General features: G+C 37.8%; 7 protein-coding genes across 11 annotated transcripts; 4 read left to right on the top strand and 3 right to left on the bottom strand.

Annotated features, from left to right (window-relative positions):
• The first annotated feature begins 61 nt into the window (after positions 1 to 61).
• On the top strand, positions 62 to 11,316 carry LOC6640640 (sterol regulatory element-binding protein cleavage-activating protein). Its single transcript, XM_023181967.2, has 7 exons — positions 62 to 565; positions 3,786 to 4,199; positions 4,748 to 4,931; positions 7,619 to 9,908; positions 9,968 to 10,167; positions 10,232 to 10,586; positions 10,650 to 11,316. The coding sequence occupies exons 1-7, from the start codon at positions 243 to 245 to the stop codon at positions 10,826 to 10,828; spliced, it is 3,945 nt and encodes a 1,314-aa protein (XP_023037735.1). The 5' UTR covers positions 62 to 242; the 3' UTR covers positions 10,829 to 11,316.
• Positions 11,317 to 11,568: 252 nt separating this feature from the next.
• LOC6640641 (UPF0587 protein CG4646) lies at positions 11,569 to 12,164 on the bottom strand. The gene is made up of 2 exons (XM_002063575.3): positions 11,885 to 12,164; positions 11,569 to 11,826 (listed from the first exon to the last, which is right to left on the bottom strand). Exons 1-2 carry the CDS (start codon positions 12,135 to 12,137, stop codon positions 11,588 to 11,590), a joined length of 492 nt encoding a protein of 163 aa, XP_002063611.1. The 5' UTR covers positions 12,138 to 12,164; the 3' UTR covers positions 11,569 to 11,587.
• An 86-nt stretch (positions 12,165 to 12,250) lies between these two features.
• LOC6640642 (F-box/SPRY domain-containing protein 1) lies at positions 12,251 to 13,791 on the top strand. The gene is made up of 3 exons (XM_002063576.4): positions 12,251 to 12,705; positions 12,773 to 13,137; positions 13,251 to 13,791. Exons 1-3 carry the CDS (start codon positions 12,398 to 12,400, stop codon positions 13,343 to 13,345), a joined length of 768 nt encoding a protein of 255 aa, XP_002063612.1. The 5' UTR covers positions 12,251 to 12,397; the 3' UTR covers positions 13,346 to 13,791.
• LOC6640424 (COP9 signalosome complex subunit 9 homolog) lies at positions 13,783 to 14,231 on the bottom strand. The gene is made up of 2 exons (XM_002063577.4): positions 14,042 to 14,231; positions 13,783 to 13,983 (listed from the first exon to the last, which is right to left on the bottom strand). Exons 1-2 carry the CDS (start codon positions 14,117 to 14,119, stop codon positions 13,840 to 13,842), a joined length of 222 nt encoding a protein of 73 aa, XP_002063613.1. The 5' UTR covers positions 14,120 to 14,231; the 3' UTR covers positions 13,783 to 13,839.
• Positions 14,232 to 14,474: 243 nt separating this feature from the next.
• On the top strand, positions 14,475 to 20,781 carry LOC6640425 (transcription factor Dp). 5 transcript variants are annotated; one of them, XM_002063578.4, is made up of 10 exons: positions 14,475 to 14,620; positions 15,177 to 15,389; positions 18,183 to 18,358; positions 18,436 to 18,502; positions 18,588 to 18,652; positions 18,718 to 18,779; positions 19,027 to 19,596; positions 19,689 to 19,771; positions 19,839 to 19,922; positions 19,993 to 20,781. In XM_002063578.4, the coding sequence occupies exons 2-10, from the start codon at positions 15,320 to 15,322 to the stop codon at positions 20,184 to 20,186; spliced, it is 1,371 nt and encodes a 456-aa protein (XP_002063614.1). In that variant the 5' UTR covers positions 14,475 to 14,620; positions 15,177 to 15,319; the 3' UTR covers positions 20,187 to 20,781. The 5 variants fall into 5 exon arrangements, with proteins under 5 accessions (XP_002063614.1, XP_046866039.1, XP_023037741.1 ...); XM_047010083.1 differs by lacking the exon at positions 15,177 to 15,389; XM_023181973.2 differs by lacking the exons at positions 14,475 to 14,620; positions 15,177 to 15,389 and adding an exon at positions 17,698 to 17,811.
• A 1,041-nt stretch (positions 20,782 to 21,822) lies between these two features.
• LOC6640426 (probable peroxisomal membrane protein PEX13) lies at positions 21,823 to 23,852 on the bottom strand. Its single transcript, XM_002063579.4, has 3 exons — positions 22,901 to 23,852; positions 22,608 to 22,843; positions 21,823 to 22,492 (listed from the first exon to the last, which is right to left on the bottom strand). The coding sequence occupies exons 1-3, from the start codon at positions 23,521 to 23,523 to the stop codon at positions 22,059 to 22,061; spliced, it is 1,293 nt and encodes a 430-aa protein (XP_002063615.1). The 5' UTR covers positions 23,524 to 23,852; the 3' UTR covers positions 21,823 to 22,058.
• Positions 23,853 to 23,988: 136 nt separating this feature from the next.
• Positions 23,989 to 26,849, top strand: LOC6640427 (WD repeat-containing protein CG11141). The gene is made up of 3 exons (XM_002063580.4): positions 23,989 to 24,311; positions 24,399 to 24,683; positions 24,746 to 26,849. The coding sequence occupies exons 1-3, from the start codon at positions 24,096 to 24,098 to the stop codon at positions 26,321 to 26,323; spliced, it is 2,079 nt and encodes a 692-aa protein (XP_002063616.1). The 5' UTR covers positions 23,989 to 24,095; the 3' UTR covers positions 26,324 to 26,849.
• Positions 26,850 to 27,891: the final 1,042 nt, after the last annotated feature.

Here is a 27,891-nt window from a genome sequence, read left to right as displayed (position 1 = left end):
AACCCAAAACCAACCACAACAACAACAGCAACAACAAAAGAAAATAATAAAAAAAAAGAAGAAACTAAACTAAAAGCAAAAATTCATATATTTTGTAGTTTTTTTGAACAAAGTTCAAAGTTATTTTCAAGCACTGTGCCTCTTCGTGTTCTCGCGCGCGCGTGTGTGTGTGAAAAAGTATCTGTGTATGTGTGTGTATTTGTTAATTTTAGTGTAAATTCTAAAACAACAAAAACAATAATATGGCTGCCGCAACAGATGGCTCTGTTGGCTCTGTACGTGCAGCAGCCGCCGCAGCAGCCTCAACATTACCATCGAATGGAACCGGCGGCAACAAAACAACAAAAATTGCCTCATCAGCAACAGCGGGCAGCCACTCCTCCTCCTCGTCGTCGTCTGCAACAAATACTACTGCTGCTGCTTTTCCTTCTTCCTCCTCATCATCGTCATCATCTTCTGGCTTACCGGCTTCCGTATCGCATTTCTATTATAAGCATGGCCTATTCCTCTCCAGCTATCCCACATGTGCCACCAGTATTGCTCTCATGGCGATTTTGCTATCGTGGTAAGTTTCACAAATTTCACAATTTCAAAAAATTCCCCAGTTCTTGGAATCAACTGATATATTTAAAATTTACTGCGACCGAATGTTAAACTGTATGAAATCTACAGAAACTAAAAAAATATTTCCCAGAACGCCCAGTTACAGAGGAATGGAAAGTTTTCTCATTAAAAAAGATTTTAACGGATGAAACCTTTAAGAAAAGCTAATGCAAAACTGTCAGCAACTTTATATGTTTAAGGTCATTTGATATCAAGAAACATATGTACATTTATGTAAATAATCTAAATGCTTCACTAGATTCAGGAATAGCTCAAATGACATAAAAGTTTTTAGCCATCTAGAAGAATCGATTTACCCACCCCCATGCCATAAGATATCATATAGAAAGAAACTTATTTACGCTTCACGACGAATACGGAATGCTCTTAGTATGAAGAAACTAAATATAGGAAAAGAGTCAAATTAATGTTCAAAAAGTTATACAAAGAGGTTTCTAGGTATATTTCGGCTATTTTTATACTAATTTTTATGAAATTGTCATTTTTGTGCATTCAAAACGCATATGAAGTCTTTAAGAGGTTTACGTTTTGAAAGAGCTCCCACAGGGTTATGGGGTTTCTCCTAGTCAGCCTGACTTTACTTTAAAATGTTATTTTACCCTAATAATGACAAATATGGAATACTCTTTCTTTATCAATCTACAAAGCTGTTTATAAGATTTTCAATAGGTTTTAGATTTTATTGACTTTGTTTATAAACCTTAATGAATAAAGTAATTGGATCAATTTCATTTAAAAGAGCCGCCTTCAAACGTGTCTTCTTCTAACATGATTCAGCATTTGGTCAAAGCATAACGAAAGCTTTCTAGGGTTAAACTAACCCCTAAATATGGCATGACTCATCCATTTTTATTCCTTAACCTGATCAACTGAGCGTGACTAAACGATACACATTTCTTTTTTTGAATAGGTTTCCATAGAGAGCTAAATGGGGTTTAACAAGGGGATTTCATGTTGAACGAAACAAAAATTTATAATAACCGAAATATGTACATACACATGTATGTATATGAATGAATGTTGTTGTTCATATGTATATAAAGACAATTATATAATTTAAACGTTTTTGAAAATCGTGTGCCAACTACTCCAACCCCAATTTGGATGTCATTTTAAAGTTTGGTATTCAAAAATATGACATTTTATAATAAAAAATGTAATTTTAAATGAATTTCCCGGTTGAATAACGATTTTTGTTTTACAATTGATGAGTCTAATGAACGATTTTATTAGTTTTGTTTAAAGTTAAAGTTAATGGTTACGAAATGAACTAAATTTTAACTAAAATGTTCGGGACTCAGGTAAAACCAACGATAATAACACTGATGATTGATGTTCTGAATTGAGAGTTTCCATCATACTATACTTCCTTCTGTATCAACTGCCTATATCAATAAGCCCTTTGCTCGCTTGGTAAGACAATTAGCACTTCCAGGGCGTTTCCGCGATTTGTTGTTACCCTGATCTCTAGAATTACAATATGGGAAATCGTGCATGATGGAGGTGGAGGTCGGTCCCCTAATTTACGGCTATTGCAAACTTGCTTACACTTGCATTTATTAGATAATATTACTGATTAGTCAAGAATTCGGTAAACCATCCCCCAGCTCACCTCGGACATTCAGAGTTCAGTGTTTGAATATGCGTCAATCGATTTGAACTATATATACCACTATATGAATATGTATATATGTACAAATACATATATAAATATGTGCCATATATAAAATGGATTTGCCAGTTGATAAGCAACAAAAATCACTCAAATGGCGTTTAATGCAGCGCAGTTATAGCTATATACATATAGACAGAAGTAAATTTAAATTTTAAAACGATTTAGAGAGTTATACTTATGAGAAACCAATTGGTTATAGCCCTTACTTCTTCCCAAAGGGATAAAATGCCAAAGAGGAAGTCTTGGACTTACATATATTCTTAATCGAACTTGTTCTTTATTTGTTTTAAGATTATAAGTATAAGGTAAGGTATAATAGATTTTCGTTGATGTAGGTTGGAATTATAAACTGTAAACCTATTTTGAACTAGGTTAAAGCATAGATCTATAACTCATTCCTCAAAGTAATCCCAAAATTCTTAGTCAAAAATAGGTTTCCAAGTATTTTTAGCCTTTATTTACGTACTTAATTGATAAGTCAAATTTATTTTCCCTTTTCAATTCATTTCATTCAATTCGCAATATCGTAAAGTTAACATCAAACTGAAACGTGATAACAAAAATTAAACAATGATTTGTCAATTTTGTAAATTCGACTACTAAATTTTGTTTTTGGTCAATTTTGGATTCCATCAAGTGAGGAATAATGTCTAGACTCTAGACATATCTATGACATTGGCAGTAAAATATTCCATGAATAATTTCAAAGTATTTTTTGCGTTTCATAATTAAATATGTCGAACATCTGTTGTGTTTAGTTGATCTATTTTAATAGTTGAAATCATTCCACATCAAAATTTATTCACTTTGATTTTAATGCATTTAAATTTGAACCAGTATATAGAACTGTAAATAAAGTTATAAATGTTTTAAGATAAGATTTGTTTATGGAAAATTATTAAGGGGACTCCCACAATGATAAGAAGATGCTTAAAAGATTTCCTCTAATCTATCTGATATAGACAATGATAATAGACTTGTATTCATATTTATATGAAAGTTTAAAGTTGAAATTTTGGTTGCCAACTTGTTTGTCGTTTGTCACTCCCTCTGGGCAAGATCAGCAACCTATTTGGTTCTGGGCCCTTATCAGACTTTAGATTGATTCCATTTGCTTAGGAGAGTTACCTTTTAGCCTGGGCCCGGCTGGCTGGCTGACTGGCTGACTGCTTCTTATCAGCCTTTGGGTTTGTCTATAATATTTGTCGTGGCCTGCCGCCTAACCTTGAATACATATAGCCTTAGTTCTAACAACAACATGAATAACCGAAATATGCTGATAAATCAGTATCAATTGAATATATACTATATATATGTATGTTAGACATTGTGCTAGGTAATAATAATTGAAAATTTGTGTTTTGGTTTTTGTGTTGGGGACACGCGTTAAATGAAACGCGCGCCAAGTCTTAAAATAGCAAATCTAACTAATTAGTAGCTGAGAATACTTCAATTAATCTCTCTCTTCCTCTCTCTCTCTTTTAAGCTATCCACTGATTAATATACCGTTGCCGGGTACCATACCCACTAAAATAATCTTGCCCTTTGAAGGGGGTGGAGGAGGACCCGCATCATCAATTCATCATAATGGAACACAGGCAACGAGCACTACAGCAGCCGCATCAGCAGCCACTTCATCGTCGGCATCATCCACGTCACTACCTCCTGGCATTGTCCATCCATTGCCTAGTAATAGTAACTCGACTCCGGATCGCAGTCCACCACCTCTCCTGCCCTGGGCCCAAAGTAGTCCAGCTTTTTTCTATGTACAACAGATAACACTGAGAGCCAGTGTCTTGCCCTGGTCAGATGAGATGCAGCTAATGGATGCGTTTCGTGCTCCGCTCTATGAAGTCTTTAAATTGCTTGAAATTGTGCGCAATCATCAGAGTGGCGAAAAGTAAGTGACCTCCAATCAACTGTAGAGAATATCATGTTCCGCATTTTGTCCTAGGGTGGACTTTTAATACAACTAAAGTCGTTCTTGACTATAATTTGAAATCTATTAAAGTCTATATTTCCAAATATAATTCGAATTATGGGGTGTTTTGGTTTTAGCTTCTCAGAATTTATTAGAATCCAGAAAAACTCAACTAGTTGATCGATTCAGACTGTGAAAAGGTTTGTGAATGAATTTAGGGAATTTATAAAGAAATTTCATATCTTCCTAAGATTTATTTAGAGTTTTAGAAAATGGACAAAAGATTTTCTGTACTAGGTACAAGACATTTTGACTTGATTTCCTTAATAATATTCATAATATTTGTAAAACTTACTGTAAACAAAACTAAAGACCATCCCTATGGAAAAAATATTACCCTCGACTCTGTCTCACATTTAATTCAATTGAAAGTACTTACATAAATGTATCTATATATACACACATATGTATCTCTATATATAGTGCTTGTTACTTGTTACTTAGTTAAATTACTTTTCCCTTTACAGCCAACGGACACTGGAGCACAATTGCCTCCATGTGGAGAATGTTAAACGTGGCGTCCAAGGGCAACTGGATCAAATCTTTCCCGAATATGGTTGTTTGCTGTTGTCACCGGCAAATCTTTGGGCACAAAATGCGCAAAATTTCACAAGAGATACAAATATATTGAATACAATATTTCAATATCATGTAAGTATCGAAACATATGTCAGTCACTGTACTGAATTTCTTTGGTGTGGCTAATAGATATTTTCACGCCCAATGGAAATTGCATGCACGTTTTCACTCTCAATAGTTGAAATTTTTTGTAATATGTCGTTAACTCTTTTCAATTATCAACCGTAAAATCGTTTCAAGTGTCGTAAAATAAAAGAAATTATATAGCCAGCTGTTCATTTGATAACCGAAGGCACACCTGCTAAAAGTTTAGGCCTACTTAGGTACAGATCAGCTATCAGTTTGTTTAGTTAGTCACAATGCTATAAATTTGGCTCGGCTAAACTTAATAGATTCTCTTATAAATAAGTTTCCATTATAAATTATCAAACAAAGTATTGTGCGTTCTTTTTTTGTGCCAATATATATATATGATTATATTAATTATTAAACAGTAAAAAATCTAAAATTAGAACTAACAGGTTTTAGAAATACTTTTAAAATTTCGAATTTTGTTGAGATATGAGAGCTTCTGAAAAAATTCGATTATACCAATCTTAAAATATTCCACACTTTTAAAGTATTTTCAGGGTTTGAGTTTCGAGGGTGAACTTTGTGTTAGTGATACTATCAGTTGCTTCTTGGGTTATAATTACAGGGTTATTTTCTATTTTATTTGTAACAATGGTTGCGACTTTCAAGAATGAAATGTATAAATATAATCCCTAACAAATTAGTTTAGAAGAGACTTGTGAGACTCTCCTCAAGAACCAATGCAGTTGCAGTTCATTGAAATATACAATTTTCCAATATATAATCCACAACTTGAATTGTTTGACTATATAGTCAATCCTTAACGAGAATTAACAAATTGCATTCTAGATGAACAACCTTCTCGATAGTTTGTCTTACTCTTAGAGCTTAGGTCTTTACACTTATTGTAAATATTGACGCATCTCTCGGATATAACACTTATTATGCATAAAGTCTAGACACACAAGTTTCAGCCCAGAGCAGACCCAGTGAGACCTTTGGTATATTCCCCCACTCTATATATCATGTATAGATAGATATTCCATTTGTTTACTTATCTAAATGACCACACACGTTCCGGCGACTCTCTGTGTGTGTGTGTGTGTGTGAGTGTGTTTTAGCGCTAATGAGAGGGTATACAAACTAAGTTACTCTCTGGTCGATCGATGCAATAATCATTACCTATGCATATATACATAGTCGAAGATATATCGTATGTAACAAATTGTCTGTCACACTGAGTCACTCTCACTCTTATCTGATTATTATTTGCTGCGATAATTTTATGCCCGCTCTGTGCAATTATATACGTACATATATGTATATATATTTGCTGCTTCTTTTTGCTTTTATTATTTGGAATTAAAGCTTATGCCGGCAATTTTTTTCTAGATAGACCTGTCGTGTCTTTAAGGGCCTTGAACTTGCGTGCCAATTAACAGACAAAAACTTTGCTCAATTGTTGTCGGTCGTTCTTTATAGTTTTCAATAAAAAAGCTAAGTAAAGTCGGTAGTCAGCTCTTGCAAAATGCAATAATGGAAAATTTCTTTTATGGGTATTATAAAATTTAAATCACTTGCACGAAGCTTTTTCTGATTTATTTATGCGTTAATGAAATTAGAGATTATCAAAGAACTTGCATAATTTCTACAGAAGTTAGCTTTATTTATTGAAATTGTTAAATATTGATGGAAAGTATAATAAATAATACGAGGTCAAGTTGATAAATCGAATACAAATTTTCCTCTGCTGGCTCATCGTTAAATATTATATTAATTTCTTTTCCATAAGGTCGTTTCGATCGATCGTCTATCAATATTTTGTGAATGACCTTCACATTGACTACAATTCAAATTGCCCTCTCCTTACTCTATATACTGCTGATTAGCAGTTTAGATTACAAATTTAAAAGAGATAAAGCAATCATAAATCTAACAATACATGGATTTCAATAGAACAAGAAATGAAAATAGTTTGCAATTGAAAAAATAAACAAAAAATTGTTTATAAGTTCATAATTTATATCATAACCAACGCAGAGAAATAGGAAGGGAAAAAACTATAAATCTCTGAACCGTATTCAGTCCTTAAAAAAATATTGAACGATTTCATTAAGAAACCCAAGTAGTTTAGAATTGTAATTATTAAGTGCAGAGAAACTTTAACAAATCTAATAAAATGAATTGTAGTGTATAAATTGTCGAATCAACTTTGGAAAAAAACCCAATAAATTAATAAAAAGATGATTTAGTAACTGGTTTTTTCTAAAAAATAGATCTTAAAAGTTTATTTACTGATTAAATTTATATCTGATAGAAAAATTGCGTATACGCCTATTATTGTTATTGGTTTTTGTCCAAATTGGAAAGTCATTGAGAATGAGTAACGTAGAGAGACCATACTAACTTTTGTATTAGGGATCAAAGAGCTAACTTGTTGCTAGCCCAACTATTATTTCCAGGGGCGGAATAATTACTTTTGGAACTCATCATCTAATTTGGCTATACATTTTATTAGTCAAATACAGTATTGATGAAGCAAATCAATGAATTTAGTTTCTTTTATTAATTCTCCTCACTTCAAACTGCGCTCCTGTGATAGACCCCCCATTTGCCCATTGATAGATAAGCTATGATGAGATAGAGCAAAAACCTAATCAATTATTTGTTGTTGCTCTATTTTGTAGAATCTGCAAAAATCGAAAGTGTCGACCGCGGAAATGCTTTTCGGTCTGCCCATACAGGATACGGGCTTTAAGCGTTATCCTTTGCGGGCCAGATCACGGATTATTCAATACGCTTTGACGCTGGTGATGAAGCACAATGATGCGGAATATTTGGAGACATTGAAGGAGAAATTATTGCGTTATTATCCACCGCTGCCAGCAATGCCAACGGGAGGATCATCGCCTGCGGAGGAACCGTCGACCATAACGTATATCTTTTATCCAGGGGAATACAAGATCTGGGAATTTCTACCACTGACCGTGGCCTTCATCTTGGTCTTTGTTTATGTGTATTTCTCTGTGCGGAAGATCGATGTCTTTCGCTCACGGATGCTATTGGCCCTGTGCAGTGTCTTCACCACGGGCGGCAGTTTGGCCATGTCTCTGGGTCTTTGTTTCTTTTTTGGTCTTACCATATCGCTGCAATCGAAGGATATATTCCCGTATTTGGTTATATTGGTTGGTCTGGAGAATAGTCTCGTCATTACGCGGAGTGTGGTGTCCATGAATGAAACTTTCGATGTGAAGATTCGAGTGGCTCAGGCTTTGAGCAAGGAGGGATGGCACATTTCAAAGACTTTGCTGACTGAGATTACCATTCTGACCATTGGATTGGCCACATTCGTTCCTGTCATACAAGAATTTTGCATATTCGCCATTGTCGGCTTACTCTCGGATTTTATGCTCCAAATGCTGCTCTTCTCCACCATTCTGGCAATGAATATCAAACGTACGGAATATACGACGGAAGCAAAACATTTGCCCAAAATGATGTTGAGTTGCACCCAGGGAGGAGGTTCCAATCGTCAGGATTTTCGTTTCTTTGGCGCCAATCCAAGTTTGCCACCCTTTGCTCCAGTGGGACAATTTCAACGTTCTCAATCGCATCCCAAGCTGTGCTTTGCCGAATCTATACATCCGGGAGAACAGCGTTCACTGGTCAATGGACATTCGCCTAGTCAAGCTGCTCCTCATATACCGAAACGCATAAAGATTGTGAATTTCTGGGCACGCACACGATTCTTTCAGCGTGCTTTTATGGTCTGGATGATTGTGTGGATCTGTTCGATTGTCTACAATTCCGGATGTCTGGAACAGTTGTTTAGTATGCAGGGTAATGGCACGATGAGTGCCACCGTCGAGCTACAACGTCGCCTCCAGGCGGGCGGAGGAGCGGTACGAAGTTTTCTTCAGGGTTGGCGGCCAACGACAGCGCCTAGCAGCAGCAGCTATAAGAGTACTCCGATGGAATCCCTCCACGATGCAGAGATGATCAATGAAACGGCCTCGGAATTGCTGCGTTTACGTTATCCCAATTTCGAGTTGAACTATTTCCTATCCAATTTCCATTGGTCTACCATTATGAAGCAATACAATGTTTCGCTAAGTGGTCAATATGTCACCCTGTTGCCCACAATACGTTTGACCCATGCCATAACACCCGAGCTGGCCACTCTCTTGCGTAATCCTCAAGAGCAACTGCAGCAGAATTTCCAATGGAAGGCTTTGGCTGCAGCCCTCGATCCATTGGACTTTAATGATGACGATGTGCGGCGTGAGTCACCCATGGTTATGCCTGGAGGCATGCCTTTGGTCCCCAAGAGTCCCATGGAGATATTCTTTGCCATTTTGCTAGCCTGCATCAGCATCTTTGTGCTCTGCTATACTATGGTGGTCTTTTATCGATGCATCTGCACCCGCAACTATGCCGAATGGCGTTCCAGTTGGCATGAATCGGAGGCCCCACACATGAAGACCGAACAGATTCTGGAGGGTGTGCCCACTCAGATTGCTGGCCACAAACATCGCATCGAGTGTTTGGTCTCAGATGGGGCCTACATCATAAGTTGTTGCCTCAAAGGTCAGATACGGGTGTGGGATGCCCGCAGTGGAGAACAATTGACCAGCATTGCCAGGTCCGAGATGCAGATTGCTACACAACCTCGTCAGGATGGACAGACGCTAATGCGTAAGCTGCCAGTCTCACCGGTATGGTGTCTGGATTACTTTGATAATCTCATTGCTGTGGGCTGTGCCAATGGTCGTGTCGAGCTCTGGGAATCTCCAGCGGGAGTGCTCAAATGTGCCTATCAAGAGGATGCCAAACGAAATCAAGGCATCACTCACATACATCTCAATGGAGATCGGGTGATTGTAGCACGTCTCAATGGACGCTTGGATTTCTATCGCCTGGAGACGTACTACAAGGGCAAGCAGATCGATTGGGGATTCACCTCGGCCTACAGGAGAAGTAGGTTTAATAGCAATTGTTTGTTGATTGTCCATTACAGTATTATTTCCTACTTACAGCCCATGTACGCACGGGATCAACTGGAAGTCTGGGTTTAATGATGCCACGTGGCCAGCATCAAGACATGTCCCAGAAGACTACCAAGGAGGAGATGAAAATCACTTTGGAGGGTGTGCGACTGGCGCATCAGCAGCCAATCACTTGCATGCAAGTGGTCAATGACATGGTCTTCACTGGCAGTCAGGATCACACCCTAAAGGTAAGCTCTCTCACAGAGTTAGCACGATAAATGGCAAACTTATATGGAAATAAATTCTCTTCAGGTTTATTGCCTCAACAAAACGGATGTGGAGTACACACTGCATGGCCATTGTGGACCCATTACCTGTCTCTTTGTGGATCGCTGGCAACCGGGAACCGGTGGCTCTGGCTCCCAAGATGGTCTACTGTGTGTCTGGGATCTATTTACGGGCGCCTGCATGTACAATATCCAGGCGCATGATGGGGCAGTCAGTTATTTGGCTTGTGCCCCAAGCTATGTCATTTCATTGGGCACCGATGAAAGAATTTGTGTGTGGGAACGCTTTCAGGGCAATCTGTTGACCACCTTCAACATCTCTAATGCCTATTCAAGTCTGTTAATGTTGACACCATCGCTGCTGGTCACCAGCAAAATGGGTAAGCCACTTAACGAGCCTATTTCAATTGAATTCTATTAATGATTTAATTTTGTTTTTGCAGGCTCCCTCATTGTGTGGGATGTGCGTACAGGTCAGCCAGCCCGCGAAGTTAAATTGGATTTCTCCAATCTCCAATTATGCCCAAAGATCATGATGCTTGCCTGTGACTCGGTTGTCTGTGATTATGGCAATGAAATCCGTGTCGTACGCTTTCCCATTGTGGCCGATAAATGCCACTAAAAACAAAACTAAAACAAAAATAGAATCAAAATAATGAATTTATTTTATACAAAGATTGAGATAATCCTCCTCGTAATCCCTAAGTTATCAAATTTGCAACACTTGACTTTAACGCATTCATTTATTTATACTTTTGTTAGGGTCCTCTGAACTACTTTTTTATCCAGTGGCGTTGTGTTTATAACTATTAATTCTTTTTATTTTATATGTAAACAAAAAAAAAAAAACAAAACAAATGAGCGGCAGATAGCGTTCAATTGGGAGAGAGAGACATAATGAATATATCTAACTACTATATTTTTGCATAATTATTCTACACTACTATAAATACTGTACTATACAATAGTGTCTTAAAAGCGCCTCAGCCTAACATTAATATTAATGTTAAATTACCTAATATTTAAAGAAACAAACAATATTTATTAGAATTGCGTACGCTTAAATTTTCTATTTGAAAAGTAAAATGTATGATTTAAACTAAAACAAACACACACACTTTATGCAAAATATTATATATTTTACTACTAAGAAATACAAACAAAGAGAAAAACGGATAGTTGTTGGAAATCAATGAATATTTGTGTCATTTTAATTAATTATGTTTCTTGGCAGATTTTAAGAGAACATTCTGATCCCAATGCTGAAATTGTTGTTCCTTAAAAAAGGTTCTTCATTGTGTCCATTAGCTTGTGAATGAAACACTTTCTAATTATTTTTTAAAAAAAATATTTTAATTTTATTTCAACATAAGCAAGTTTATTACTTTTTCAATTTTATAAATTTCGAAGCAAACTCATAGATTCCTACTGAATTATTATTTTTCTGATCATACTCAACCCAATCGTCTTCGGATAGATCAACATCGTCAAATTTTTGGCCATTCTCCGAGGATTCCACTTTCCAGCCAGCGCGTGGGGAAAATTCCACAGGTTCCACACCCCGACAATCAAAGATGACAATGGTCTTGAAGCTGCCGGCATCATCTGCTGTGTAGGCCGCTATAACAATAATATGAAGTCTAAAATCTTTATATATAAGAGTTTTCAATCCACTCACCGTTGGATTTCTCGACAATGTCGATACTATTCTCTCGCCCACACATTTTACACTTTATAAAGAAATTAAACCCATCTGAGTTCCGGGTGTCCTGCTGCACTCTCTCCGATTCGGTGACATCATGCCATTTGTTGGTCTGCTCGCCACAGTTGCTACAGGTGAGTTTTAAAAAGAAAGCATAATCCGGATGATTAGTTTCCAGTTTTTCAATATTTTCCAAAGTACAGGATATTTGCAAGCCAACGCGAACCATGTTTAATAGCCAAAAACAATCAGCTGTTGACTTGGAGATGCCACTCTTAGCCGGTCACTCTAATTTATCGATACATTTAGCGTGATAATACGCAGCACTGGGTGCCATCGATGAATTTACCAGCACTACCAGCTGTAAATGGTTGTTGATGAATAAAACAATGACAAAAACGACCCTTGAGTGTAAACAAAAAAGACATTATCCACTAATATAACAAGCCGCGATCACAGAGCAGACCTAATTGTGAGAGCACTCGTAAAATGGTCGATCCGGTGGCTGCATTGTGCAATTTTAATGTTCTGGAAGTGATTTTCTCTTACCTGGATCTGAACGACCTCAGTCGCTGTTCGCAGGTGTGCAGGAGTTGGCATCATTTCCTCAATGACGAAAACTCAGATGTATGGCGATGGCATTGCCTCCATAAGTTGCCCAAGGAGGCAATGAAATCAGATCTACTGACCTCCGTCTCGACTTACAAGACAAAACTGAGGGCCTATTTTCATGCCTGGAGTCCCAACGACTGTTCCAGAAATGTATACATTAAGCCCAACGGTTTCACCCTGCATCGGTGAGTCATTAGTCCCTAAATAGTTAACGTATAACTGTATTACTTATCCTGCTCCATTAATTCCCAGCAATCCTGTTGCCCAGAGTACGGATGCAGCGCGAGCGAAAATCGGGTTCCGCCATGGACGACACGCGTGGGAAGTGATATGGGAGGGTCCACTGGGAACTGTAGCGGTCATTGGTATATCCACTAAAGATGCTGCCTTACAGTGCCATGGCTATGTTGCCCTTTTGGGCTCAGACGATCAAAGCTGGGGTTGGAATTTAGTTGAGAATCATCTGCTTCACAATGGCGATATGCAAGGCAGCTATCCCCTGCTTTCAAATGCCCCGAAATATCAAGTGGGCGAACGCATACGCGTCATACTCGATTGTGATGATAACACATTATCATTTGAGAAGAACTACGAGTTTCTCGGTGTGGCATTTCGAGGTGAGTAAGAATTAAACGATTGATTGAGTTGTTTACCAGATAACGATAAACAAAATTTTTAATTAAAGAAAGTTTCGCGTTAATTATATCGGCTTATATTCGTTTCATTTCAGGTCTGCCCGATAAGAAGCTTTATCCCACAGTATCTGCTGTCTATGGCAACACTGAGGTGTCCATGGTCTATTTGGGCACTCCACTAGACGGTTAAGTGATTCGTAGAGCAGCAGATGCAGCCTTAGTCTTAATTTGTTTAACAAATTTGGTATTTCGTTTCATTCCACCACAACCGCAAAAACACTTACAGCTACAAAGACATAGCGTTTCTACTACTACATCCGTGGACAATATAATACGATTTATTATATAGGTTCTTCGAAATATTAAGCAACGGTCGATCCCGATTTGTAATATTTTTAGTTATATACATATTCTACGAGTCTCGATATAGTACATAGTCGAATTTCCATCAGTACATAAATTTCGGCAAGGCCGAATATAGCCTGAGCCTTTTCTGGTTTGTAGTTTGTACAAAAGAGAAAAAAAAAGTAATATATTATGCATTTTGTTAATACGCCAAAGTAAAAGTCCACCTAATTTCATCAAAATGACAACTGCAGTTAGTTGTAGGAACCAAAAATAAATGTGTAAATGTAATTAGATTAACTTTATTGCCAACTGGTTTAAGCTACATTCACAAAAAACTTATTTGGCATTTTCGGTGGAGTTTTTGATTTTGGCCCAATTGTCGTCATCAAAGAGATCGTCGAAATCGTTATAGAAGTCGGCATGAACATGTTGTTTGTCATTTGGCAAATGATCCATCATCATCCCGGTGGCACCGCCAGACTGGAAACGTAAATCAAGCATTATAACTGTAAAATCTGCAAAGGATTTGTAAACTCACTTCATCCATTTCCATGTAACCAGGACCTTCGGAGAACATCTCATCGGCGGCCAAGGAGGGTTTCATGTTGAGATCCATTTGTTCACTCAATTCCTAGATTACGCTTTCGTTGTTTTACTGATTTGTCTCTTGCTAGCAATTTGTTTATAAACTATACTGAAAACAGTGTGGCTGTCGCAAAAAAAGCAAACATCTGTTCGACTAACGATAACTTTTGCTCAACAACTGGCCGTTCAACATAAATTTTCTAAATGGAAGTTAATTTAAGTTTTCCTTATGCTTATATATAGCTCTGATTCATTCTTTGACAAATTAAAATAAACCTTTGCATAATTCTTGATTTAAAGGCGGAATTTGCCCATTGATGATTTTGGTCATCGATATCAGCCATCAGGTGGCAACTTTGTTTACGATGCGTAAATTGGCGGGCGCGCTGTGTCTGCCATCTCGCTCACTCGGTTCGTCCCACATGAAAATGAAAATTCAACGAGTTTGAATGGAAATTTTGTCCATATCGTGCTGCTATTAAATCTGAAAATAATTGCTAACTAATTAGTCTACTCGAAAGTGCAAATAACAGTGAGTTTTTTAATGCAAATTTGATGAAAATCCGTTAAGATTTTGTCCCCGAAAAAGACTTGTGAATATAGGCAAAAAAAAAAATTTACGGCCGCCTCTGCTAATACTGCTGCGGGTGCTGCTGGTATATCTGTGTGTGAGTGCGTGTATGATTGTGTGTGTGAGTGAGTGTGTGTGGATGTGTGTGACGGCAAAAGAAATGCGCTGGAAAAAATGCGCTCGCCATTTTGATACGGAAATTTTTACCTAAAAACTACTAACGTATCTATAGAGCAGACAGTCCAGTCTTCCCCTCAAAAGGCAAGACCAGAATGCAGCTAACCACACACACACACACGTGTTACAAATAGTGCAGTGAAAAAAAATGTTCAACTACAACTACAAATTAAGCCTCTCATACACATTACTCCACCAACGCCATCTCTCCTGTACCACCATCTCCGTCCCCGCACCCGTCTAACCCTCTTCGCCACCAACACGACACATAATACATTTCGTTTTAATTTTTGTTGTTGTTTTTTATTTATTTTTTGGCGGCTGCTTTCCCTCTCTTCAGGTGGCGAGTGTGTGTTGTTTTAGAAAAGAGTAGTAAGCAATAGTAGGCAAAAAGGTAGCAGCAGCAGTGCAGGGCACCTGCTCAACCAACAACAACAACCACAGCAACAGTAGGAGCAGCGGGCACAAACCACCCACTCAAACATGGCGCATACCTCCACCAGCGGAACCGTGAAGACAGAGGAAGTCAATTACTTCTTTCGAGACGAGCATGGCAAGTATTTTAATAATTATAATAACCAATACAACTATTTCAAATTGGCGCCAAATACTTCATGTTTGCCAACAAATTTTCCTAATCATTTCTATTGGTTTTTGCACCTCATTTATTGCTTCATATTTTTTACCAACAAAATATGAAATAACACAAAAGTTTACAGAAAAAGTACATTATAAATCGTGTTTTTGTCTGCGCGCTGCGCTCTCTGCATTGCACACTGGTCCAAATGTCGAAAATTTTGGAAAATATCTTTTTTTTTGCAAAGGTCCAAAAAACAATGTTTTATTTTTATAAAGTATTTTCTGGGGCATCCAGAAAACATTGCAGTATAATTTGCATATATTGCATTGTGAAAATAATGAAAAATTAAAAGTACTTATCGAACAATTCAAAATAAACCAAAAAGTACGAAATCGGTTTAAATTTTTTCCTCTCCTACAAATTGAGGGAAACTAACAATCCAATTGCAAAAAGAAGCAAATCGAAATTCCTTTTTAGTCCTACTAGTTTATGCCACAATTTTCGACACTTGAACCAGTGTGCAGTGGACGGTTGCTCGCCCTCTTTATCAGTTGGGCTCCCCAGCTAACAGCTGATAGGGCAGAGCAGCTGACGGCGACTTTGCAGCTGCGTTCGCTGCCCGTATGAGAGTTTCCTTCCCTTTATTTTTTATATGTAGTTCCTATTTTTGCATGATAAGCCGCTTGTAAATCATAAAATTAAGCTCAGAACTGCGTGACTTTCTGCAATGTGTCACGAATCGAGAGAGGGAGTTAAAGAATAGAGAGAGCCACATTTAAAGATAGTCGAGAGAGAGAAAGAGAAAAAAGTTAAAGCCCCAAAAACGGGCAAACAACAAACATGTGTAGGCAGCGGCAACGGGCGCTGCGCTGCTTTGCTCTGCTGTTGCTGCTGCTGTTGGCCGAGGCACGTGTGTATGTAGGTGTGCAAGCGTCTGTGTATGTGTGTGTATCTGTGTTTGTTGTTTGCATGAATGAGTGAGCAGTAGCAGAGCGCCGGTTGACAATTGCAGGAGCGGACTCTCATGTGTATTAAATGTAATAGAAATTTTCTTAGAACTTTTTTTAATAAGAAGAAAATTAGTACGCTTAGGTGAGATCCCCATTAGGTGTAAATGCAGTAAATATTTATTGGTTAAGCAGTTTCTTTCGTTTGTCAAATCCGCTCCTGCTAACCGGTCAACAAGGTTGAATACTGTGTCTTTGACTATATATCCCAAGCATGTTTGACAGTAGTTAAGCCACTGTGAGTCATTTGTAGTTGTGTTTTCTGTATCTATCTGTGTGTGTTCGTAAATGTGTGCGTGACAGTTGGCAGATATATTTTTAGTTATTTTTTTTCGACCCTTTCTTGGTTTTGCTTGTTGTTGTTGGTTTTTCTTATACATTTCATAAGTTTATACGTATATTATTAATCTTCTTCTTCATGCTTTGTGGTGTCCACCACTTGTTTCATTGTTATGATTATGCAAATATCTAAGCCAGAGAGAGATAGCGATGGGCAGGTGAAAATAATTAACATATCCAAAACGGCGCAATGTAAATTTCAACTTGATTAACAACTTTAAGGAGAAGAGGGAAAATCATCGATTAAGCCGGTTACTCACTGTAAAGAATGCGAATACCAGCGAGGGCTTGCAAATCATTAAACAGAAAACAAAAAATTGTATTTGTAGAACGAAAATAACAATAAGATTGCGTAAAAAGAAAAATACCGACTGAATTGATATAAATATTATAATTACAATTACTTACTATTTTAAATATTCAAAAATATCAGATTTCTAGATTGTTTTAAAATGATCTAAACATCTTAAAAATACACGCCTAACTAGGAATATCTGAATTTCTCTGGATAAGGAAGAGTTTCAGAGTTTCGGTAACTAAAGAAATAGAAAGAGGGTGGGGAGTTGGTGGGGAGTTCAGTTGTTTAAATACTTTTTAAAATACTCATACAATTATTTAGGTATACCAATACGAATTGTTTATTAGAAAATTTGTCTATTTCATACAAAAAGAATCAAGAATTTCTGTAATTTAAAATTTAAATGACAAATTTCCAAAAGTTATTTTGCTTATATATTTAACGCCTTAGAATGCGCTACTGTAAATTTAGATATCAAATTGACGAGTACCAAAAAATTGTAATTCCCTTGAAATACTTTCTTGCGATATTTAACTTTAAAAGCGATTTTTGTCATTCATTCGATCTTTTTCGATAGCGATCCGTGACTTGTCACTGTGTCACAGTTTATTTTTAACATAATCGAATTCAACTTTGTGTTGTGTGTTGGATTCAGTTGTGCTCACGTGTATCTATGTGTGTGTGTTGCTATTGCAATGGTCACATCACGTGCGACGCATCTCTTCGCTCAATAACGATCTGGTTTTATTTGGTAGGTTAGAAAGGGAAGGCGGGAAGACCACCACCGCGCCAACACATACATACATGCATATACATATGTTTGTACTGTTTATCCTGGGCACACCAAACACAAATTGTGAGGGAGCTTGCCTATGTGTGAGTGTGTTTGTATGCACCCCTTAAAATGGCAAACTGGGAGAATTCTTGAATTCTTGTTGTTGTTGTTGGTCTTGCATTCGCTTTCATTTTTGCGCGCTACTCTTTGCCATTTCATTCGTCTTTCCTTCTACGCATTGTTGTTGTTGGTTGTATCTATAAGAACGACGGCCACAAATGCTCCGTATTGTTTTTCCTTAGTTGTTCAACTACGTTTTTGTTTTTTGTGCAACTTTATTTTTACAGGGCAAATTGCCAAAATGCTTAAACCGGCCCAAGTGAAATCCGAGGCAATGAACAAAACAGGCTTTGTTTATGCCACCAGCAACAGCGGCGGTGGCGTCGGCAGCAGCTCCACTGCATCGGCCTCAGCACGCAGCGGAATTGGCAACATGGGACGCATGGGCGCCTTTAGTCAAATGGTAAGTCCAACAAACAACAAAACTTTTAATCCCATGGGAAATCCTTCTAATATCCTTTTTCTTTGACTTTTTACCAGGGCTCAACCACACAGGGACAGTTTATAAGTCTTCAGGATAATTGCATTACGATTCCAAAAATCGAAAGTAAGCCACATCACCTTCTATATACACTTGTTGTTTATTGTTTTAACTTATTTCGTTTTTTTTTGTTGTGATTAAACAAACACAGATACTTCATCATACACAACTGTGTCAGCGCAGAAAGGTGGCAATGTCGGCATCAACAACAGCGCGGTAAGTAAACAAAAACCTCTCGAGAAGACTTCAATCCTAGATTAATAACTGTAAAATGTTTTCAGATAAAGGGTGAACGATATGTCAAATATACGCCAAACAATGCCAATAAAATGAAATCAAAACTGTGAGTAAATTATGTGAAAGTTAAGAAAAGAAGCCATATAAATTCTGTCTCGTCTTTTAAGTAAGAATTTTTGGCAATTTCAATCAGATTCAGATTTTAGTTGAGTACAGATGAATCCAATCAGATGAAACAAAATTTTATTAATAAATGTAAAGTGTGCTAACAAAATATGTCGCATTCCGTAGTCCCAGTTAAATGTCCGGATATTTATTGTGTTATTAACTAATCTGATAATTTTAATTTTCAGGCACGCCATACAGAACAGTCCATTGGGTCAAATGTCCCCCTCCACATCTTCAGTACAAAGAAAACGTAAGCCTGACAAGGCTGGCAAGGGTTTGCGTCATTTCTCGATGAAAGTATGCGAGAAGGTTGAAGAGAAGGGCAAAACCACCTACAATGAGGTGGCAGATGATTTGGTTAATGAGGAATTAAAAAACAATTCATATGATACCAACTGTGATCAAAAGAATATCCGACGACGTGTCTACGATGCGCTCAATGTACTAATGGCAATCAATGTTATATCCAAGGACAAAAAGGAGATACGTTGGATTGGTCTACCGGCCAATTCGGCGGAACAATTTCTAGCCCTCGAAGAGGAGAATAATTTGCGGCAAGCGCGCATCAAGCAGAAGGCCGAAATGTTGCGAGAAATGATCTTGCAGCATGTGGCCTTTAAGGGTCTGGTTGAGCGCAACAAGCGGAATGAGAATCAGGGTGTTGTCCCATCGCCAAATGCCTCGATTCAATTACCCTTTATCATTGTTAATACGCACAAATCGACCAAAATCAATTGCAGTGTGACTAACGATAAGTGAGTAACGAAATTTAAAACCATAAAGTAAAGTCTATTGCAATTGTTTACCCTCCCCCTCTCTCTTTTTATCTTTAACCTACTCTTTTAAGATCTGAATACATTTTTAAGTTTGATAACACATTTGAAATGCACGATGATATTGAAGTACTAAAGCGGATGGGTTTGTTGTTGGGTGAGTGTGAAAATTGTGAATTTTCTTTAAACTTCTGCTGACATTTTGTTAATTTTCCTTTGTTTAGGCCTGGATAAGGGCGAGTGCACACCCGAGAATATTGAGCGGATCAAGGCTTGGGTGCCACCAAATCTAGCCAAATATGTTGAGGGTATGAAAGAATCGATTTTCCCTTGGAAACGAAATATCTTATCGATAATTGTTTTTATCTCTTGTTTTAGCCTATGGCACTGGTAAAGGTGGCGATGTGGCCATGTGCGATTCAGATGATGATGAACATGATCTTAATGGGTATCCCGAGTCCACCACAAATGATTCTCAAAGCTTTTCACAGCACACAACACAACATACCACCGATTGTGATGTGAAACAGGAGCTGGATGAGGATGATGAGCTCGAGGATGATATTGATTGAGCTCTGGCAACGGGTAATGATGATGATGATGGTGGGCATGGTGTGGAGAGCAACAGAGATGGGATTACCATATTGGATCCCAATGCCAATGGTAGTAGTACAGCTGGAGGGGAGAATGATGATGATACATTTAGTTTAACGTTTATTAATGCTTTTTTGGGTCTGCCACGCCCACTTGGTTAGAGTATCAATCAGCCACGTCCTCCAGGAATCAACACAACTTCCGTCGCTACCACCTAACTCTCTTTTTGTGACCATCTCATCTTCCCTCCCGCCCCTGCTCCTCAATACCATTGAGGATAATTTTGGTTTGTGTTTATTTCTCAATGACTTCATATAAATTAAACAATTTATACAATTATTATGCTAATTCGTATATCAAGAACAACAACAGCAACAACAAAAACAAAACAAAAGAAACATTTATTAATGTATAATGTAATTGTATATTTAATCCACATACATTATTTTTCTTGTATTTGTAATCATTTGAAGTTTTATGTTTTAAGCGCAAAACGTTTTTAAAAATTTAGTTTTTATCTAGGTAAGCGTAAAAAGAATTGTATTTTAATGAAAGAAAATATTTAAAACAAAACCCCCCACATATGAATTATTTGCCAATATCACTAATTTGAGAACAGAAAAAAAATGTAAAAATGAATAATCCAATTTTTTAATTTATCAAACATTAATTGCAAATTCAAATCCCAAACGTAAAAACAAATTATATATTATATAATTAATATATATTATGTAAAAAAACAAATCAAGTCAAACGTGCAACAGCAAAACATATTAAATATGTTTATATCTTTGCTTAAACAAACAAAAACGACAAAAAATGAAAACCTTAAACAGTTGATAAGTTCTTTTCTAAAAAACAAAAAACAATTTTCTGAAAACTTTCTCATTAATTTTGTCATTATGTTAAAATCAATGACAGAAAACAAAGAAACAAATAATCGACCTACCTATTTAGTAATAAACAAAAACAAAACGACGAAAGCAGCAACAAAAATCGGTAAACAATTTGTAGAATTTATATTTATATATATATATATTATATATTATGAAAATTTCTTCAAACAAAAACAAGAAAACTTGACAAAAAAAAAAGCATATAAATTTAATAGAAAACTAAAGTAGTAGAGTTGGTTAACATTTAAGCGACGATCTTAATGACGATGATTATGATGATAATGATGACGACGACGATGAAATGATAAATGCAGTGGATAATGTAGTTGTGTAATGAAATCGAAATATTTAATGAAGTGCATGGGTAATGAAACAATTTTGGACAAAGAGCATATATTAAATAACTTAAGCAAAGAAAAACCCAAATGAAAATGAGGTTAATAAAGTGGATTACATATTGTACAATATGATAAAAAAAAAACTAGCCTTTTGTTGTGAAATCTTTAATGAATTCTGGTGAATTTTTCAGTTGTCTAAAAAACTTCAATAATCAAGTAAATTTATTTAATGTGTGGGATGAGTTTGTAGAGTTATCCATAGACAACAAATTGGAAAAGCAATAATCCGGAGTCCATGTCCTTTCTAAGTTGGATTTGTTGAAGGTAAAACGCATTCAAGGTAAGTTATAAAACGAATTCATAATAATAATCAGATTTCATTTTTGGTAAAAATATTTCAAGTTTATTTCGAAACAAAATCAAAATAAATACAAAACTAGAATTAAATATGGTTTTGAATATAACTTAACTCAGATTTTTGGTACACCAAATGAATTTTATAGTTTAAATTTCGGTTCCGACATTCTAGCCAAACCCCTAACAACGAATGGAAATGTACAAAGGATAACTTAAGACTAAACAAAAAGAAATACAAATCCTACATCTAGAAATCTCTTCAGGGGAATCCCTCCTCGAGAACTGTTGCCATCGTTGAGGGAGGTCCAAGAGGTTGTTGTTGCTGGGCAGCTAAATTGAAGTCATAGTTCAGTTGCTGTTCAAGTGGGGGGCCGGGAAAAGCATCCGCTGATAGATTCATTAAACTTGGTTGAGGTTGATCGCTGGGCGGAGAAGGAACTTTAAGCGCTTGCTGCTCCTGGCGTATTTGTTGCGGGGATTTCACATAATTAATTGGTATTATGCCCGAGGTTTGTCCATTTATGGTAGCTAATGCCCATCCCGTGTTGAGTAGATTCAAAGTCTGTTGAATTTCGCGTGGTGCCACTTGAATGGATTGTCCTACTCGCAGAGAGAGCTCGTTCTGATTACGCGCCTGGAAATCGAACATGGCCTGTGTTTGTATGGGTGCCGTCCACTTGGCCGGATCACGGGCTGCGCCAGGGGGGAGAGAAATAAAAAACGATTTAATACATATTTCTTATCTGATAGATTAGTGCCAAGAGCAAAGTTTTCACTTGCGATAAGATAAATTGTTCAATGTGCATACCTTCCTCCTGTGCAGTATTCGTCACTGTGCCCAGCAGCTTCATGATGAGGTAGGGAGCCGTAAAAATGAAACTGATGAACGCCAATACGGGCCAAGGGGATGTGCCTTTACGTGGCAGCTTTGGTCCACCAGCTCCTCCAGTTTGACCCTGATTGTCGTTTAATGCTTCAGCAAAAGCCTTTTTAAATGCTACTGATGAGGGATCCAAATTCGATATTCTCAGCCAGTAAAGAATTCTATAGAAGAAAATTTAAGTGAAAAAGGTGTCTACATCATGTTTACTGCTTACTGACTTTCTGTAGACCCAATTAAGTCCGCGGAATATGGCAAATGTTGTCCAGAACTGAGCAAAAACCGTTCTCAATCGTCCGAAATTGGCCGCCACACCCAAAATGGCGCGAAAGGAGCTGGTCAGAGCAAAGAATGTCGAATCCAACATGGAAGCAATGTTACCAATGGCCGATACTAACGATTCAATTGACTGGAATGCTGGACGTGAACTGGCCTCCGCCATTTGTATAAATCGCTGCTCCGGGTCGTTGGCTCCCATGCCCATGCCAAATCGGTTGTAGCCACCGCCGTAACCACCGCCATAGCCGCTGCCAAAACCACCCATACCCAAGCCTAATCCGTAGCCAAAACCTCCGGTTTGATAGCCGCCATAGCCTCCTCCACCTAGGCCAAATCCTCCAGAGTTATAGCCTCCTCCGTATCCTCCATATAAGCTTTGTGTTTGTTGGTATGGTGACTGGGGTAGGGGTGGTGGCAGGGCTCGCACATTACCGGCATATGGAGTCCGAAGCACTGCATCGGGTGGTGGCCCACTAGAGAAGCCTCCTCCAGGAGCGCTACTTGACGGCGGCAGCAATGGAGCGTCGTTAATCACTGCGGTGCGCAAGTTATTGTTGTCAGCCATCGCGACAAAGTTAAACTGATCGTCAAAAACTCTTGACTGATCGCCAAATGAATGTGCTGAACTTTGGTCCAAAGAAGTTTCTTGGGGGGAAAAGAGAGTTCGGGGTCGATGTCAGGTTGATAGGCTTCTGTTTGCTATTTGCTCTTGCTCTCACTGCTAGTTGGGGCTCTGATTTGCAGTCGTGCCGTTTAACTAAAGAGCGGAGTCCAGAGATTCGTTAGCTTCAGATTAATCAATAATCAGTCAATTGTAAGTTTTCTTTATTTTCTCTTAAAATATTTATTGGGAAACAATGACGTTGCCAGACTTAGCTGTTTAGCAGTGTTGTCACTTTTGGCTGTTTTATGTTGGAACTGGCTATTATTCCAATTTATAAAAATACTGAGTTTGCTGTCACAGCCTTTTCGAGCTAAACAAAAGTATTTCTAGTGGCAACCTCAGACAGCTGTGTCTGGTCGGCTCTAATTTTGGTCAAACTTGTATTTCTTTCACCCATCTGGCAGCTTAGTGTATCGGTGTTTGTATATGTTTTGTTGCCGTAGTTGTTATTGTTAGCGGAATTCATAATAACAATGGCCACGGCCGATTTGTGTTCCATCCGAGAATGGGCTCCTCTATCGGATATAATAGATCTTATACCGGCTCGACAGCAAAGAGGATTCTTCCCCTCGAATCTCAATATAACCTGTATGGATGGAACTGACAATTACCTGGCTTTGGGCTCAGATGGGGGAATTGTGTTTTGGTATAATCGTCAGACGGGCGACATGCAGAAACTCAAAACAGAAGTACGAGAATGACTCATCCCGTTCCTCTGCGTGTTCTTCACACATTATGGGAGTGTCCTTCACCACCTCCTCTCTTTCTATTTGCAGGTGGCCACACGCATAACATGCGTGAAGATAGTCAATTCAGTGGAATTTATGGTGGCAGCTGGCAGTGCAAATGGACAGGTCAGTGTATTCCAAATACAGAAAGATCTGCCGCCTGATTTAGATTTGGTTGCGCCCTGCACGCGCAGTAAACCGATTGAACGATATACGATTCGGGATCTACATCGATGTGTGGTCAGTTGCTGCGAATGGTCCAAGAATGGCATGAAACTATATTCCGGAGACCGCCAGGGAGTTGTCGTCTTGACCGAATTCGATTATCAAGCGGTGAGTTTAGCCACTAAAGCCATCTGAATCAGCATCAACTTATAAACTAATGGACTTTGCAGCACCTCAGCAAATCACTGGAGATACTCAGTGAGGCCTATGAGATTGTCCAACTAAGTGTATATCAAAGCTACCTTCTGGTGTCGACTTTATATCGTTGCATAATATGCCAGCGGGATGCCCAGACCTTGCAGTGGCACATCACTCAGGTGGGCAAAAAGGATCGCAAGCAGCTGATCGATTGTGGTGGGATATTCTTGAAGCAGAAACTTCAATTGATTTGTGGGCGTCCTGGTTTACGTTTCTGGCTAGCCGATGTCCAGGGCAATGTGTCCAAGACCATACTCTTTAAGGAGGCTGTAATGCGTAGTCCCACCTGGGAGATTCCCATCTTAAATCCAAAGCAAAGCAACAGTCATAATCAGCAGGCCCATCATGCGGAGGCCAATGCTTCCTATGTGGGCTCCAGCAATTTCCGTGAAATGTATCTGTACGATAATCAGGATTCGTTGGTGGTTACCCATGATGATGCTACATTGTATATCCTCAATATAGAAAGCCTAAAAGTGGAGGCAGTGGCTCGCGGTTTTCGCAAAATTTTAGACTTCTGTGTGAATGGCAAGGAAATTTTTGTTCTCGAGGGTGAGCGTTCCCTGCTACGTTTAGCCCCAGTGCCAGAGAAGCCCAATCGGAAGGCTCAGGTCATCTTTAATCCCCTAATGCCACCACCTGTACCCATATTGGGTTCATCCCAATATTCAAATGTCGAATCCCCGTTGGAATTGCAGGCAGAAGCTGTTCTCAATACGGCCGAGGAATGCTTCGAACTGCCACCCATTGAGAAACTGGATCTTAATGTCCAAATAGAACTGGCTGTGGAGTCACCACTTGGTCAGCAGAATCGTCGCTTGGAGATCTTTCGTCGTATTGGCGAAATGGATTTCGAGCAGTCCATAGTTCATAAGAAGCGTAAAGGTTCCGTAACAGGAAGGCCCAAAGAGTCATCAGATATTTCTGGTACTGGCATAGTGGAAATCGGTCAAGAAGTAAAATTGCCCCTGACCAGTGCCGCCACTCTAATGGAGGCCAGCTACTGTCAGATGGAAAACAATGGTCTGGCCTCACCCTTGGATCTAAAGAGCGCCTTCTTGCAACATTTGCCCGATGCGCTGAGTCCAACAACATTGCAGAAAACAGTTGCCGAGAAGGCAAAGACTTTGGCTGCTGAAATGGATTTACCTGAAGTTCATTTGGCTCCTCTCACCACTGAAGAGCTAAACGCTGTGCATATGCCCCAGCTGAAGGAGCCCCTAATCAGCTGCTATCCCACACATCTCGAGGAGGTCAGTGTGCAGACTACACCACAGAAGTACCCCAAATCTCCAGGAGATTATAGTGCTGGGCAGCCAGTCGATGACATTTTTGCCTCAACATCTAAGCCAATTGTGGCTCCATTGAAATTTATCAACTCCCAGCCAAAGCCCCTACTAACTCTAGAGAATGGAGACGCAGAAGAGGAGTATACCAGCTTTCTACCCGATTTTCGTCGAGCGGGTGATCCTTTGAAAAAGGCTACACCAACACCACCAGCCACAAGTGATTCTAATACGTCCAGTGAATGGGAATTTCTTGATAATTAATTAGGATTGTTGACTATTATGCCAGTTTTATATAGACGGAAAACATTTAAACCAAACATTCCACAAGAAATCTATAAAAAATCAAAATTTGCATTTCCGATTATTACCTTAACACCCTATATACATATATTCATATAGTTTTTCTTGCACATATCAACAATCCTATTTATCTGAAACCAGTATTATCTTTAAGTGCATATTTTCAAAATTTATTTTTCCGTATTCCGAATTGTATGCACATTTTATTTATATGTTTTTCTTTTCTCTTTTGCTTTATTTAACAGAAACTGTTTGTTGTGATTATTATTAATTTTTTTTAAAGTAAATTTTAACACAAATTGTATATAGATTTTAAGCCAAATTTTTGTAGATCTTGTGAAACAGCACTGTGAACATTAATTTTTAAGATTAAGTTGCCTAAAATGATATATGAACATCCAAGTAAATTATACTCGAATGTGGCTTTAAGTACAATTTTTTTGAGTCTCAAAAACGCTTTGTGTGAAATATATATCTTTTAAAACGATTACTAGCCCTTTTTGTTTGTCTCGTGTTTGTTACAGGAAATTATGGAATTGATAAATTTGTGTAATAATCTATTATAAATTAGTAGTATACAAATGCCAGACATATTAGACGGAAACAAGCCGCCTACAGTAAATAGCAGCATGTGCACTTGGTGATAAGTTTTTAGATATTGTAACATATACTGGAGAAGTTGTTTGGTTTTATTGTAGAAACTACTCATCAACAGTTGTCGAAATGTTTCTAATGGAAACTTTCTGATATGGAAAATTCCGAAAAATCAAACAAACCTTTAGTTGTGCAATTGCATTTTCCATTCTATAGAGAAAAATTCTGCACTCCATTCGATAAACAAATTGTAATTTGAACTCGTCTTTAATCATAGTCAGTCAATTGGTCGACAACAATGGAAAGTTTTCAACCCATCATAAGCAGAGCCGAGCATAGGAAGATGTTTCTAGATTCTAGAAGATATTTGATTTGACAACCTTGAAACCATCTGCATCTCTCTTTTTATGCCAGAGCAATGAATAACAAGTAAATTAGTTTTTGAAAAATTTTCCACAAATTTTAATTGAATTTCTACTATTAAAGGGAGGGAGAGGGTTTCCCCTCTTAAGGTGTCATTCAAATCGCGATGCTCAATGCGTAAATAAAAAGGTGTAGATCAAACGAGATTCTTTTCTGCATTTTTCAGGTGTTTGCCAAATTGATTCAGTTTGCTTTACATTAGTTTTCATAATGTTATATGCAAATTCAATCACAAGTCATGTGATCATCATTATAATCTATGTAATTCAGTAACTCTCAAGTGATTGCCCACAGAAATGATTTCCTTGGGTGAAGTGTTTAAAATATTCTCAAGAAAATATAACAAAAAATTATAACAATTGGTGGCTATAGAATTATGGTTTTATACCCTTTGAAATATATTGTTCTTAGGGGCATATAAATATGAAATCTTTAGAAAATTTCAAGCCAATTTAGTTTAGAAACGATTATAAAAGTTATTCTTGTAATATCCCATATGGGAATAGATAGGC

The sequence above is a fragment of the Drosophila willistoni genome, assembly GCF_018902025.1.
Source record: "Drosophila willistoni isolate 14030-0811.24 chromosome 2L unlocalized genomic scaffold, UCI_dwil_1.1 Seg196, whole genome shotgun sequence".
NCBI classification, from domain to species: Eukaryota; Metazoa; Arthropoda; class Insecta; order Diptera; family Drosophilidae; genus Drosophila; species Drosophila willistoni.
This window is presented reverse-complemented; position numbering and strand designations above follow the sequence as displayed.

Bases quoted from the DNA above. Each gene is read 5' to 3' on its own strand.
- LOC6640640 (XM_023181967.2), top strand. From the start codon at position 243: ATGGCTGCCGCAACAGATGGCTCTGTTGGCTCTGTACGTGCAGCAGCC. The intron at 566-3,785 runs GTAAGTTTCACA...CTCTCTTTTAAG, and splicing joins ATGGCGATTTTGCTATCGTG to CTATCCACTGATTAATATAC. The intron at 9,909-9,967 runs GTAGGTTTAATA...TCCTACTTACAG, and splicing joins CACCTCGGCCTACAGGAGAA to CCCATGTACGCACGGGATCA.
- LOC6640641 (XM_002063575.3), bottom strand. From the start codon at position 12,137: ATGGTTCGCGTTGGCTTGCAAATATCCTGTACTTTGGAAAATATTGAA. The intron at 11,827-11,884 runs GTGAGTGGATTG...TTATTGTTATAG, and splicing joins CATTGTCGAGAAATCCAACG to CGGCCTACACAGCAGATGAT.
- LOC6640642 (XM_002063576.4), top strand. From the start codon at position 12,398: ATGGTCGATCCGGTGGCTGCATTGTGCAATTTTAATGTTCTGGAAGTG. The intron at 12,706-12,772 runs GTGAGTCATTAG...ATTAATTCCCAG, and splicing joins AACGGTTTCACCCTGCATCG to CAATCCTGTTGCCCAGAGTA. The intron at 13,138-13,250 runs GTGAGTAAGAAT...GTTTCATTTCAG, and splicing joins TCTCGGTGTGGCATTTCGAG to GTCTGCCCGATAAGAAGCTT.
- LOC6640424 (XM_002063577.4), bottom strand. From the start codon at position 14,119: ATGGATCTCAACATGAAACCCTCCTTGGCCGCCGATGAGATGTTCTCC. The intron at 13,984-14,041 runs GTGAGTTTACAA...TTACGTTTCCAG, and splicing joins GTTACATGGAAATGGATGAA to TCTGGCGGTGCCACCGGGAT.
- LOC6640425 (XM_002063578.4), top strand. From the start codon at position 15,320: ATGGCGCATACCTCCACCAGCGGAACCGTGAAGACAGAGGAAGTCAAT. The intron at 18,359-18,435 runs GTAAGTCCAACA...ACTTTTTACCAG, and splicing joins TGGGCGCCTTTAGTCAAATG to GGCTCAACCACACAGGGACA. The intron at 18,653-18,717 runs GTAAGTAAACAA...AAATGTTTTCAG, and splicing joins TCGGCATCAACAACAGCGCG to ATAAAGGGTGAACGATATGT.
- LOC6640426 (XM_002063579.4), bottom strand. From the start codon at position 23,523: ATGGCTGACAACAATAACTTGCGCACCGCAGTGATTAACGACGCTCCA. The intron at 22,844-22,900 runs GTCAGTAAGCAG...TTTCTTCTATAG, and splicing joins CTTAATTGGGTCTACAGAAA to AATTCTTTACTGGCTGAGAA. The intron at 22,493-22,607 runs GTATGCACATTG...CCCCTGGCGCAG, and splicing joins GAATACTGCACAGGAGGAAG to CCCGTGATCCGGCCAAGTGG.
- LOC6640427 (XM_002063580.4), top strand. From the start codon at position 24,096: ATGGCCACGGCCGATTTGTGTTCCATCCGAGAATGGGCTCCTCTATCG. The intron at 24,312-24,398 runs GTACGAGAATGA...TTCTATTTGCAG, and splicing joins TGCAGAAACTCAAAACAGAA to GTGGCCACACGCATAACATG. The intron at 24,684-24,745 runs GTGAGTTTAGCC...TGGACTTTGCAG, and splicing joins CCGAATTCGATTATCAAGCG to CACCTCAGCAAATCACTGGA.